We start from the raw sequence: 14646 nt of genomic DNA on the forward strand, positions 1-14646 counted from the left end.
GTGTATCGCGTACTTCAATGGCTCCGGCGTCTCGGTTAACAGCAGTACAGCTGCGTTGAACTTTCCCACGCAGCACTGCCGTTAAGCGAGAGTGCCGGGGTCAATGACCGCCGGTAAACTCGCTCGCGCATGCGCAGTGACACACCGACAGGAACTATGGCTCCTGTCAGTGTGTTGCTGCAGCCGTGGAGAGCAGACATATCTCTGGATGTGTCTGTTCTCCATGGAAAATCTTGATACGTGGCACTTAAATACGTGGCAATTAAATACGTGACACGTGGCACTTATACGTGATACGTGTCACTTAAATACGTGGCACTGAAATACGTGATACGTGGCACTTTGATACGTGGCACGTGTCACTTAAATACGTGGCACTGAAATATGTGATACGTGGCACTTTGATACGTGGCACGTGTCACTTAAATACGTGGCACTGAAATATGTGGCACGTGGCACTTTGATACGTGGCACTGAAATACGTGGCACTGAAATACGTGATACGTGTCACTTAAATACGTGGCACTGAAATATGTGGCACGTGGCACTTTGATACGTGGCACGTGGCACTGAAATACGTGGCACTGAAATACGTGATACGTGTCACTTAAATACGTGGCACTGAAATATGTGGCACGTGGCACTTTGATACGTGGCACGTGGCACTGAAATACGTGGCACGTGGCCCTGAAATACGTGGCACGTGGCACTGAAATACGTGGCACGTGGCCCTGAAATACGTGGCACATGGCACTGAAATATGTGGCACGTGGCACTTTGATACGTGGCACTTTGATACGTGGCACGTGGCACTGAAATACGTGGCACTTTGATACGTGGCACTTTGATACGTGGCATGTGGCACTGAAATACGTGGCACTTTGATACGTGGCACGTGGCACTTTGATACGTGGCACTTTGATACGTGGCACGTGGCACTTTGATACGTGGCACTGAAATACGTGGCACTGAAATACGTGGCACTGAAATACGTGGCACATGGCACTTTGATACATGGCACTGAAATATGTGGCACGTGGCACTGAAATACGTGGCACCGAAATACGCGGCACGTGGCACTTAAATACGCAACTTGCTGCGTTCTCTGCGCCCTGCGTTGAATCCCTATTTATTTCCAATTTAGTTTTAAACCTAGCAAAATATTTATTTAAAAAAACGCTCTTCACCGGATTTTCTGTCCCCTGTGCGTGTGTGTCCCCTGTGCGTGTGTGTCCCGTATGCGTGTGAAGGTAATAAGCAGTTGGGGTTGTCATTCCTCAGCAGCCTGTGTTACTTTTTCTGCCTCTATCAAGTTTGTCAAATTTTGTGTGTATAACTAATAGTAGTTAATGTTTTACCTTTTTTAGGTTCAAAACTTCCCATGTCTTTGGGATAAGGGGTGCCGGGAGTTTTCCAACAAATATACAAAAACTGCTTCCTGGCACAAGGTCTGTGTCACCCTCTATCCCCTGTACGAGTCATACCCAAAGGAGCGGCAAAAAGAAATTGGTAAATATTTTCCATTTTGGAGGAGTATTTTTGAATTTCTTGTCTGTATGTAGTTGAATAGTATATTAATAGGTTCAATTTTTCACTTTTTAGTTTCAGCCTTGAGAACCCGCTGGAGGTCGGTGAGGGACAGATTTACACGGTCACGGTCAGAAGCACCAAGTGGCTCTGCGGCACCTGCTTCTCAAGGGCGTTTTGAACAGGAACTCCAATTTTTAAACGGCAGTCTACATTACCGACCGTAAGTATCAGTAACGTCTTTAATTTTGAATAGAAAATAAAATGTATTAAAACTATTGTTTTGATGTTTCTCTTTACAGAACCATAGGCAATGTCCAGCCGATGACCGAAATCCCGGCCACAGCAACAACTCCAGTGTATGAACATGCTTCACAGCCTGCTACCAGCTCTCTTCCAAATGAGCCAAGGCCTGACCCTTCTACCCAAAATGATGATCTGCCCCTCTCCGAGACTAGTTCATTGGCATCGCCGCCGCCACCACCTCCACCTCCAGCCTCAACACAGAGGAAGAGGAAAAGAGGCTCTTCAAAGGAGGATGAGGAGACGGCTGCCTTGGCAAGGGCAATTTCTCTAATTGATCGCCAACCTGAAGAGGATCAATTCTCAGCATATGGAACCACTCTAGCTTCCAGAATGCGTACTCTGTCCCCCGAGGTCCAGGACTCCTGCATGACGTATATTTCAATGGCGGTGACATGTTTTAAGAAGTATCCGCATATAAATCCAACCTTTGAAGAAATGGTTTGTTCACTAAACCACATCTGGCATCCACCGACGCCGACTCCTCTTGCACCTGCAGCAGCATTCAATAGACCTCTGCCATCTGCTCCAAGTGCTGCTGCAGGTGCACCAACATCCAGAGTAGTAGCCCAGTCTGAAGAACACCATCCAGACTGGAGCTACTACTCATATTCACAAAGCCTATATGAGGACCAGTAGGCATAATGTTGCTTTTCATGTTTAAAACGCCATGATGTCCAATTCCACTCCTCAGTTTCCGCCAAGAGGGCATGTTTCCAGCTCTGATTAGTGTTGCGCAAGTGCCGAATGACTCACCGTCAGTGGTGACGAGGAAAGGGCCTTGCGCAATACTAATGAAAGCTGGAAGCATGCCCTCCTGGCGGCAATTAATGAGTGGACTTGGACATCCACAGGTTTATAATCCCATTTTGGGGATGTTTACAGTGTTTACGTGTGGAATTTTGTTAATAACAAAAAAAAAAAAAAAATCATTCTATTCTCAATTTTATTAGAAAAGTTTTTCAATTTTGACAGTTACTACAAATAAATATTTGAACTTTTAACTATGATGTAGTCTGCTTCTTTGATTTGTCGACCATGGCCAAAAATACACATTACATAACACCCACTTGCCATGAATAGAGGACACCCCCTAGAAATCAGATATACTACGAGGGGAACTGCTGAATAGAAGGCACTCTATATCTATGGTAGAAGAACTCACAGGAGTGTCAGGAATAACGTACAGCAAACAATGTGGAGTACCGGAAAACTCCAGTGTTAACTCCAGTGTGTATTGTATTCTGAGTCAAAGACAGGAAATGACCTCAATGACTCTTTTTTTTCCCCTTTTTTCTTTTCAAACAAACTTTAATTTCAGTACACAATGCTGAAAAAAAACGCAGCTGCAAAAAACGCAGCAAAAAACGCAGCAAAAAACGCAGTGTGTGAAAGCAGCTGCGTTTTTTGCCTGCGTAAAAAAAACGCAGGTAAAGCAGCAGCAAAATACGCGCGCGTAAAAATACGCAGCAAATATGCTGTGTGTGAAAGTAGCCTTACCCAGCTGCGTACTCCTCATTCCTGCCAGCATTTCAGCTGCTCCACGGAAGCCGCTCTTCCAGGCTACTCTGATGGGGCGTGACTGCTGACCTCCTGCTGATTAATAACTGGTTTCCCGCTGCTCGCAGTCAAGCTGTATGACTGCTGCAAATTCACTGTGTGGTCACTGCTGAGTATCAGTCTTCTCCTAGACTGCTTGTTTGTGTCATTGATTAATTATGATAATCGCTTACCAATTAATTGAGACAGAACCATCTCAGTATTGGAAAAATCTAAGTCCTGTGGAGAACTAACTGTCACTAACTTGTGCCATGAGAACTTGCAGCAGTTTGTTGGAGGCTGCTTCTAGCTCCCCCCTCATCTATAGAATTTTTTAAAAAGCGTAAAAAGGTCATCTCCATTATGGGAAAATCTGTCTTTACTCACTGCAGATTTTGCTAAATAGAGGGTAAAATCTCAATACAGGAGATGAAAGAATCAAATTTCTTTGTAATGGGCGTAAAAGGGTGATTCAATGGGTAAAACTTCTGGAAATATTAAATTGAATCATCCGTAAAGGGCAAAATGAGAAGGAAAAAAAACACGACAACAAAATGGGTGTGGGGGTATTGATCTACCTTAACAGTGCAAAAAAAAAAAAATGTAAAAATGCCACTTTAAAATCACCTCTACCTTAAAATTGTATAAAAAAAAAAAAAACATTCACAGTGCAAAAAAAACCTTAAGGCTTTTTTACATTAAACTTGTATCATTTTTATTTTGTGTGTTTGGCATTGCTGTAGTTGTACTGACCTGGAGAATGCATGTGCCAGATATTTTACCATATAAAAAGGAAAAACTTAAAGTACTACTCGTCCAACAAAAAAATAAATAAAAAAAATAAAGAAAAAAAAAAGGTCCTCGTTTTTTGATTTGGGGGCGGAATGTCAAAAAAGGCACAAGAATGCAAAAAAATATCCCAGTTGGAAAGGGGATAAGATTAAGAACACACTCTCCTTAGGAATTTAAGTCATATAACAGACTCTTGCCACTTAATATTATTTCCAAAAGAGTCACTAGGAAGTTAGCCAGTTTCCGCTGGTGTTTGTGGTGATGCAAGAACTACTGCGTCTGCTTAATCAGTTTTATGTCGTGTCCTGAAAGAAAAAGAAAAAAATACTGCAGATCACAGAACTGGATGTGTGGAGTTGTAACTAGTGATGGGCGAACGTGCTTGGGTAATATGTTATCTGAGTGTCTTGGTGTGCTCGGATATTAGGTTAGTCCCTGTGGATGCACATTTTGTAGCTGTGAGACAACTGCAACTCATGCGGGAATTGTTTAACAGCTATAAGGCTGTGTGCACACTTTGCAAATTTTTCCTGTTTTTTTCGCGGTTTTTCGCGATAAAAACGCTATAAAACCGCAAAAAAACAGCATACAATATGCATCCCATCATTTAGAATGAATTCCGCATGTTTTGTGCACATAATGCGTTTTTTTTCTGCGAAAAAAGCGCATCGCAGTAAAAAACGCAGCATGTTCATTAATTTTGCGGGTTTTTTGCGGATTTCCCACTATAAAATGCATTGGGAAATGTCTGGAAAAAAATGCGTCAAAACCGCGGCAAAAACGCATGTAGATTTTCAGAAAATTTCAGGTTTTTCCTCAGGAATTTTCTGCAAGAAATCCTGACGTGTGCACATAGCCTAAAACATGCAGCTGCAGGGACTTGACGATATCCAAGCACACCCAAGATACTCAGATAAACATGTTATCCGAGCACATTCGCTTATCACTAACTGTATTATTCAAACCACTGACCGCTAAGTGAATATTGTTGTAAGGCGTTCTAAGAGAACAGACTAAATCAGACTAGTCACCGGATTATAAAAGATGTGCTGGAAGCAGGAACAATGAGCAGGGGTACACAAGAAAAATAAACTCCTCTACACTAGGCTTTCTTTTTCGTAACAGGACTTCAGTAATCTGCAGTACTTTTGGCCTGCATTTTTACATCCAATTGAACTGTATTGCTGTGGACAATGATCACTTTCACACAGGGCCCTGTAGGTTTGGATTTCTGGATTTCTTTGTCTATTAATAGAGCCCTTCATTTAAAAACTGCATTTTGTGTTTGTCATTTGTGTCTAATATTTATATTTGTCACTTTCATGATTGGTGATCTGAAACAAGAATAGGAATGTGTATATAATATATATGTAAAGGGAACACGCGAACACTACAGTTTAGTAAACGTGTATTTATTAATTTATTTTTTCTAGCGTTCTAGATTGAATTCTTGAGTCTTGTGGAACTTCGTGTAGCTTTTTATCTACAGGAACAAATACAATAGATTAGACTACATTCAGAATACATATGTGAAATTATTTGATCTGAACAATCATTCTGTAAGGCTTGCTTTCACACATCAGTTTTTTGCAGGCAGAATCGGTCAAATGTTTAAAAAGAACAGTCGCAAATTGTGAAAAACTGATGTGCCAGATCCGTTAGCTGGATCAGCTAGTCGAATCCGTCAAACTGGAGCCTAAAAAATTGGAGCATGCTCCGTTAAAAAAGCAGAATCCATCGCCAGATTCAGTCATTTGACGGATCGGGTGCCATAGGGTTCCATTGTAGCAAATGACGGACGGATGGCAATGGATCCGTTGCTGTCAGTTTTTTCGACAGAGAAAAATGTTACTATGTCAGTTTTTTCAGAAAATTATGGATTCGGCAAAAAACAGATGAAACAAGAGACTATCCGTCGCTAATACAAGTCTAAGAAAAAAAATGGATCCAGCGGCAACTTTTGCCGGATCAGTGGTTTTTTTTTTGTTTTGTTTTTTTTCAGAATTCACCGGATTGAGCCTGATGGCAAAAAAACTGATGTGTGAAAACAGCCTAACAGTCCTTTTAACCAAGTGATGAATCTTTGGTCACACCATGATTCATCTAAGTGCATCTTCCCATTGTTTTACTCCTGTCCATTCCCCTGTCCTGATTGACAGCTCTGGCTTTATAGCAGAAAACAAGCTGTTGGCAAGGAGCACTTGAATGTTTGGCCCTGCCATAGGTGCACAGAATGCCTGTACTTAGGTACTGTCAGCAAAAAATGACTTAAATAAGAAAAAAAAGTGACTGCAGACTTCTAGCCTATGGTTGGGCAACCCCTTTAGGAGTGATATGTCTATATACACAATTCTAATTTAATGATTTACCATTGTTTCACAATGTAATTTTTACAGCCCTGTTGTAATTTGATAAACTGTCCAGAAATAGGGCTATATCTGGGCTGACAATTTCTTACTATCGAATAGATCAGCAAAATAAATTTTTAAATGAAATACAACATCCAAGTTGAGGAATTAACTTTTGTAAATTTTAACAAAATGCTGTACCTTATTTTTCTTAATCTGTGTCAAGAATGGTCCTACAAGGAAGAAAAAAAAAATCATAATATAACCAATGTTAAAGAGGCAAGAGAAATAAAATGCAAGAAGAGTCCACAAACCAAACTCTCAAACAGAAGGCTTCAATATACAATATTAGAAAATAGATTAAGCTACATATACTTATTCCCTGGAGATCTTTCAACTAGATTTCTATTTTATTTTTATTTATTTTTTTAACCATTTACTCTTTTCCACAGGTGATCTATTCAAGGTACACCAGGCATAACAGTCTACCTCAACCACCACATATAATTTTGGTACCTACAGTGGCAGACAGAAAAGGCCCTTAGGTAAGAACAATATACGGGCCCTTTGTAGCCCAATAGTTCATCATAATACACAATTCCACTAGCTTTGGAGGTGGAAGTGGGCCCCTTACCTTGTGGCCCCCGGTTGCACCAAAGATATGTCTGCCCCTGCATACCTGACCAAGTCAAAAAGGAGCGCACAACTAACAATTTGTACTTCATGTGTTACAGGAGTGTACAATTTTAAAGGCTCATGCAGACTACTGTATAAATCGGATGTGCGCAATCAGATTTTTCATTCCAACGGTCCTTAAGGAAAAAAACAAAACCACAGCATACAAGACTTTCTTTTTAGTCTCGTATGAATACATCTGATGCTCATCCATTCCAGTCTGAATGCATAAATGTACATGATCATATAGTTTCCAAGAGAAATAGAAGTGTATTTTTCAAAAAAATAATTATAACACTGATCCCACCAACATCCAACTGGCATCTGATTTATGGATACATTACTGTTAGCCTAGCAAACCATTTGTTTATGTCCTTTTTTTAGCTCAATTGTAAGAAAACTGATCTCACACAGACTTAAAAACACTGATGAAAATTAGTTTCATCCAGGCATCTCAGAAGATTTTTTTGATTATGTCATGTACTAATCTGCAGTTGCGCCAAATCTGATTCTCGATGTAAATCTACGGGGTCGGGAGGGAGGTTGAAGGCAGAAAAAAAAAAAAAAGAAAAGTAAATTGAAATCTGTCCATCTAGCTAGAATACGCTTGTTATGGTGCACAGTCTTGATGCCCTCCCAGACGGCCTGCCGATAGTGGTCATACTCAAAGAATCTGGATGCGAGATGACATGCTAAAAAGGAAACATGGCTATTCCCACCACTGCACAGGTCAAAAACAGTGATGAAGAGGGATCTCTTCTAGCCATTAGGTCAACTATTTTTAGGGTGACTTTTTTTTAATTTTTTTTATCTTGCTGTAGCTAAATAGGAGGAAGTGCTCCACTACTTGTTCACATCAACATACAATCGTGTTGTGCGATGTGCCAGTGCTCACACATGTGTACATTAGGTGGATCTTCTGAAACGGCAGAATACCAAACATTCGTGTCAAGACCTTATCATCTGGACTTGGAAGAATCTTAAGATTGTCCAGTGGGGGGGGAAATAGTAAGTAGCACCCATCTGTTTTAGAATAAATGGACACCCAGGGCCGTATTCATCTCTTGCTGCCATTGTCTTTTTGGTGTGTATTCCGGTTAGTCAATTATTTTCAGTACTACAGGGTGGGCCATTTATATGGATACACCTAAAATAAAATGGGAATGGTTGGTGATATCAACTTCCCGTTTGTGGCACATTAGCATATGGGAGGGGGGGGAACTTTTCAAGATGATTTTGACGTCAGCCATTTTGGATCCAACTTTATTTTTTCCAATGGGAAAAGGGTCATGCGACACAAACTTATTGAGAATTTCACAACAAAAACCAATGGTGTGCTTGGTTTTAATGTAACTATTCTTTCATGAGTTATTTACAAGTTTATGACCACTTATAAAATGCGTTCAAAGTGCTGCCCATTGTGTTGGATTGTCAATGCAACCCTCTTCTCCCACTCGTGACACACTGATAGCAACACCGCAGAAGAAATGCTAGCACAGGCTTCCAGTATCCATTGTTTCAGATGCTGCACATCTTGTATTTTCACAGCATAGACAATTGCCTTCAGATGACCCCAAAGACAAAAGTCTAAGGGGGTCAGATCTGGAGACCTTGGTGGCCATTCAACTGGCCCACGACGACTAATCCACTTTCCAGGAAACTGTTCATGTAGGAATGCTGGGACCTGACACCATAATGTGTTGGTGCATCATCTTGCTAGAAAAACTCAAGGAATGTGCCATCTTCAGTGCATAAAGAGGGAAACACATCATGTAGCCATTTCAGATATCCATATCTTTGGATGGGGTTGTATGGGTATGGTGTGGTATATGATTCTTCATCAATGGAAACCTCAATGCCACTGGAAATCTGAAATTGCTACATGATGAGGTGTTGCCCTCTTTATGCACTGAAGATGGCAATTTTCCTGAGTTTTTCCAGCAAGATGGTGCGCCACCACATTATGGGTGTCAGGTCCGAGCATTCCTACATGAACAGTTTCCTGGAAACTGGATTGGTTGTCGAGGGCTAGTTGAATGGCTACCAAGGTCTCCCAAACTGACCTCCTTAGGGTATGTGCACACGTTGTGAATTTGACTGCAGATCCACAGCAGATTTGATGCTGCGGATTCGCAGCAGTTTTCCATGCGTTGTACAGTACCATGTAAACCTATGGAAAACCAAATCCGCAGTGCTATGCAGCGGAAAATACTGCGTGGAAACGCTGCACTTTATTTTCTGCAGCATGTCAATTCTTTGTGCAGATTCTGCAGCGTTTTACACCTGTTCCATAATTGGAATCCGCAGGTGTCAAAACGCATGTGAAAACCACACAAAAACCGTGGTAAATCTACAAGTAAAACGCAGGGCGTTTTACCTGCGAATTTTTCAGATTCGGCAGGGAAAAATCCACACAAATCCGCAACGTGTGTACATACCCTTCGACATTTGTATTCAGATGACCCCAAAGATAAGTCTATGCTGTGAAGATACGAGATGTGCAGCATCTGATACATCAGATACTGGAAGCCTGTGCTAGCATTTGTTCTGCGGTGTTGCTATCAGTGTTTCACGAGTGGGAGAAGAGGGTTGCTTTGACAATCCAACACAATGGGCAGCACTTTGAACACATTTTATAAGTGGTCAATCTTGTAAATAATTAATGAAAGAATACAGTTACGTTAAAACCAAGCACACCATTGTTTTTCTTGTGGAATTCTCAATAAGTTTGATGTGTCACATGATCCTCTTCCCATTGGAAAAAATAAAGTTGGATCCAAAATAGCCAACTTCAAAATGGCCACCATGGTCCCCACCCATCTTGAAAAGTTTCCCCCTTCCCATATACTAATGTGTCAAACAGGAAGTTGATATCACCAACCATTCCCGTTTTATTTAGGTGTATCCATATAAATGGCCTACTGTATAGTTTATCATTGATCATCTACTGTGGCACAATGTATAAATGACATTTAACCCAATGATCTATTCCTAGATCACAGCCAGGTCCAGTAGTGTGCACTGGGCTCACCAAGATTTCAGTGTTCTTGAAGAAAATAAATAACAATGCTATCCAGACAGTGTGCATATATAAAATATGCCCAACGTTATTCAGAATGCAGTGACTACGTTACCACCACAGCCTTAGTGGAAAACACCACCAGCGCCATGCCTGGATAATACTCCTATACCATGTCTGATCAATACTGCACACTAGGGCTGGATTACACCTCCAGACTGAAAGTGAATAATTTGACTACACGGAAACTAAATAAAAATGGTCAGATATCACACAGGTATACTTTGGCTGGACATATCATATTGATCAGATGCAGGTTAAAGGCAAATTAATAAAGAGGTCACCTGTGAATTACTGATTTATCTGTTTGGAACCATTTGTGTTTAAAAAGTTGTCAGTATGGAGAAGATGGAAAATGTTAAATTATATAATTTGACAATTTGCATCCTTTAACCCCTTCCTGACATTGCCATTTTTGCATCTCCCATTTAAGAGCCATAACTTATTTTTCCCAATCAACATAGCCATATGAGGGCTTGCTTTTTTGCAGGATGAGGTGTAAATTTTAACGACACCATTCATTAATTATGTGATGTACTGGTAAAAATTCCAAGTGGTGCATTAGAAGAAAAAAATTTTGAATTACTTCTCTTTTTAACCCTTTGGGACCCAGCCTGTTTTCACCTAAATGACCAGGTCAGTTTTCACAATTCTGACCAATGTCACTTTAGGAGGTCATAACTGAACGCTTCAGTGGATCCTAGATTCGAAGATTGTCACGAAAAAACTTTGTACTTTATGATAAAGGTAAAAATTTCTTCAGTATGACTTGCGTTTATAAGTGGGGGAAAAAACAAAAAAAAACCTGAAAATTACAAAGTTTTCAAAATCTTCACCAAATTTCCAACTTAATTTTTATGCCCATAAATAAGAGTCAAATCGCACAAAATAGTTAAACATTTCCCACATGTGTGCTCTACACCAGCACAATTTTGGAACCAACATTTTTTGTTATGAAGTTAAGAGTCAAGTTAACCAGCGATCTTTAATTTTTTCAACAAATTTTACACTTTTTTTAAGTCACTTTGAGGGGTCTATAAAAGAAAATACCCAGAAGTAACATTCTAAAAGCTACACCCCTCAAGGTACTCAAAACCACATTCGAGAAGTTTATTAACCCTTCATGTGCTTCACAGGAATTTTTGAAATGTGGAAAATAAATTTTTTTTTTAACTTTTTTCACAAAAATTTTCCTTTAGACCCAATTTTCTTGTGCAGTTTCTCCTGAGCATGCAGATACCCCATATGTGGGGGAAATCTACTGTTTGGGCGCACGGCAAGGCTCAGAAGGGAAAGAGCGCCATTTCACTTTGAGCCCCTGATGTGCCTAAATAGTGGAAATCCCCAAGTGATACCATTTTGGAAACTAGACCCCTTAGGGAACTTATCTAGATGTTTATTAACCCCTTAGCGACCTTTGACGCATACGCTGCGTCATGAAAGTCGGTGCCAAAACGACCTATGACGCAGCGTATGCGTCATGGAGGGATCGCGCTCCTGCAGATCGGGTGAAGGGGTTAACTCCAATTTCACCCGATCTGCAGAGACAGGGGGAGTGGTGCTTCAGCCCAGGGGGGGTGGCTTCACCCCCTCGTGGCTACGATCGCTCTGATTGGCAGTTTCACTTTCAACAGCCAATCAGAGCGATTTGTAATATTTCACCCAAAAAAACGGTGAAATATTACAATCCAGCCATGGCCGATGCTGCAATATCATCGGCCATGGCTGGAAAACCTAACCTGCCCCCACCCCACCCCACCGATCGCCCCCCCGGTGCTCCGTTACGGGGTCCGGTCCCCTCCGTCCGCCTGCCGGCTCCTCCGTCCTCCTGCCCGCTCCCCCCGTGCTCCGGTGCCCCCTCCCTGTGCTCCGGTCCCCCCCCCGTGATCCGATCACCCCCCCCTACATACTTACCTGGCCTCCCGGTGTCCGTCCGGCTTCTCCATGGGCGCCGCCATTGTCCAAGATGGCGGGCGCACGCGCACTGCGCCCGCAGAGTCTGCCTGCTGGCAGATTCGTTCCAGATCTATTTTGATCACTGCGATATAGCCTATCGCAGTGATCAAAATAAAAAAAAGTAAATGACCCCCCCCCCCTTTATCACCCCCATAGGGAGAATAATAAAAATAAATCAAATATTTTTATTTTTTTTTCTGCTAGGGTTAGGGTTAGAACTAGGGTTAGAATTAGGGTTAGAATTAGGGGTAGGGTTAGGGGTAGGGTTAGGGCATATGCACACAGTGCAGATTTGGCTGCGAATCCGCAGCGGATTGCCGCGGATCCGCAGCGGATCGGCCGCGGATCCGCAGCGGATCGGCCGCGGATCCGCAGCGGATTGGCCGCTGCGAATTCGTAGCAGTTTTCCATCAGGTTTACAGTACCATGTACACCTATGGAAAACCAAATCCGCTGTGCCCATGGTGCGGAAAATACCGTGCGGAAACGCTGTGTTGTATTTTCCGCAGCATGTCAATTTTGTGCGGATTCCGCAGCGTTTTACACCTGTTCCTCAATAGGAATCCGCAGGTGAAATCCGCACAAAAAAACACTGGAAATCCGCTGTAAATCCGTAGGTAAAACGCAGTGCCTTTTACCTGCGGATTTTTCAAAAATGGTGCGGAAAAATCTCACACGAATCCGCAAAGTGGGCACATAGCCTTAGGGTTAGGGTTGGAATTAGAGTTAGGGTACCGTCTCACAGTGGCACTTTTGTCGCTACGACGGTACGATCCGTGACGTTCCAGCGATATCCATATGATATCGCTGTGTCTGACACGCAGCAGCGATCAGGGACCCTGCTGAGAATCGTACGTCGTAGCAGATCGTTTGGAACTTTCTTTCGTCGCTGGATCTCCCGCTGTCATCGCTGGATCGTTGTGTGTGACAGCGATCCAGCGATGTGTTCACTTGTAACCACGGTAAACATCGGGTTACTAAGCGCAGGGCCGCGCTTAGTAACCCGATGTTTACCGTGGTTACCAGCGTAAAAGTAAAAAAAAAAAAAAAAAAACGTACATACTCACATTTCGGTGTCCTTCAGGTCCCTTGCCGTCTGCTTCCCGCTCTGACTGTCTGCCGGCCGGAAAGTGAGAGCACAGCACAGCAGTGACGTCACCGCTGCGCTCTGCTCTCACTGTACGGCGGCACTCAGTCAGAGCGGGAAGCAGACGGCAAGGGACCTGAAGGACACCGAAATGTGAGTATGTACGTTTTTTTTTTTTTTACTTTTACGCTGGTAACCACAGTAAACATCGGGTTACTAAGCGCGGCCCTGCGCTTAGTAACCCGATGTTTACCCTGGTTACCCGGGACCTTGGCATCGTTGGTCGCTGGAGAGCGGTCTGTGTGACAGCTCCCCAGCGACCACACAATGACTTTCCAACGATCACAGCCAGGTCGTATCGCTGGTCGTGATCGTTGGTAAATCGTTATGTGAGACGGTACCCTTAGGGTTGGAATTAGGGCTAGGGTTGGAAATAGGGTTAAGATTAGGCTTGTGGTTAGGGTTAAGGATAGGGTTAGGGTTGTGTTGGGGTTACAGTTGTGGGTAGGGTTGGAATTAGGGTTAGGATTAGGGTTGGATTTAGGGTTACGGGTGTGTTGGGGTTAGGGGTGTGTTGGGGTTAGGGTTGTGATTAGGGTTATGGCTACAGTTGGGATTAGGGTTAGGGGTGTGTTGGGGTTAGTGTTGAAGTTAGAATTGAGGGGTTTCCACTGTTTAGGCACATCAGGGGTCTCCAAACGCAACATGGCGCCACCATTGATTCCAGCCAATCTTGCGTTCAAAAAGTCAAATGGTGTGCCCTCCCTTCCAAGCCCCGACGTGCGCCCAAACAGTGGTTTACCCCCACATATGGGATACCAGCGTACTCAGGACAAACTGGGCAACAACTATTGGGGTCCAATTTCTCCTGTTACCCTTGCAAAAATAAAAAATTACTTGCTAAAACATAATTTTGAGGAAAGAACAATTATTTTTTATTTTCACGGCTCTACGTTATAAACTTATGTGAAACACTTGGGGGTTGAAAGTGCTCACCACACATCTAGATAAGATCCTTTTGGGGTCTAGTTTCCAAAATGGGGTCACTTGTGGGTTTTTTCTACTGTTTAGGCACATCAGGGGCTCTGCAAATGCAACGTGACGCCCGCAGACCATTCCATCAAAGTCTGCATTTCAAATGTCACTACTTCCCTTCCGAGCCCTGACGTGCGCCCAAACAGTGGTTTACCCCCACATATGAGGTATCAGCGTACTCACAACAAACTGGGCAACAAATATTGGGGTCCAATTTCTCCTGTTACCCTTGTGAAAATAAACAATTGCTTGCTAAAACATCTTTTTTGAGGAAAGAAAAATTATTTTTTATTTTCACGGCTCTG

General features: G+C 42.5%; 2 protein-coding genes across 2 annotated transcripts in view; one reads left to right on the forward strand and one right to left on the reverse strand.

The window, feature by feature from the left end:
- The first annotated feature begins 1491 nt into the window (after positions 1-1491).
- On the forward strand, positions 1492-2494 carry LOC143768402 (uncharacterized). The gene is made up of 3 exons (XM_077257111.1): positions 1492-1509; positions 1603-1750; positions 1830-2494. Exon 3 carries the CDS (start codon positions 1852-1854, stop codon positions 2467-2469), a length of 618 nt encoding a protein of 205 aa, XP_077113226.1. The 5' UTR covers positions 1492-1509; positions 1603-1750; positions 1830-1851; the 3' UTR covers positions 2470-2494.
- A 3066-nt stretch (positions 2495-5560) lies between these two features.
- Positions 5561-14646, reverse strand: part of LOC143785094 (low-density lipoprotein receptor-related protein 2-like) — a 102028-nt gene continuing 92942 nt past the window's right edge. Inside the window, exons 34-35 of the mRNA XM_077273770.1 lie at positions 6711-6742; positions 5561-5644 (exon numbers count right to left, since the gene is read on the reverse strand). Of these exons, the coding sequence (XP_077129885.1) occupies positions 6731-6742 (12 nt within the window). The 3' untranslated portion in view covers positions 5561-5644; positions 6711-6730. The remainder of the gene's footprint in view (positions 5645-6710; positions 6743-14646) is intronic.

The sequence above is a fragment of the Ranitomeya variabilis genome, chromosome 1 (assembly GCF_051348905.1).
Source record: "Ranitomeya variabilis isolate aRanVar5 chromosome 1, aRanVar5.hap1, whole genome shotgun sequence".
NCBI lineage: Eukaryota > Metazoa > Chordata > Amphibia > Anura > Dendrobatidae > Ranitomeya > Ranitomeya variabilis.

Coding starts and splice junctions, on each gene's coding strand:
- LOC143768402 (XM_077257111.1), top strand. CDS start 1,852: ATGACCGAAATCCCGGCCACAGCAACAACTCCAGTGTATGAACATGCT.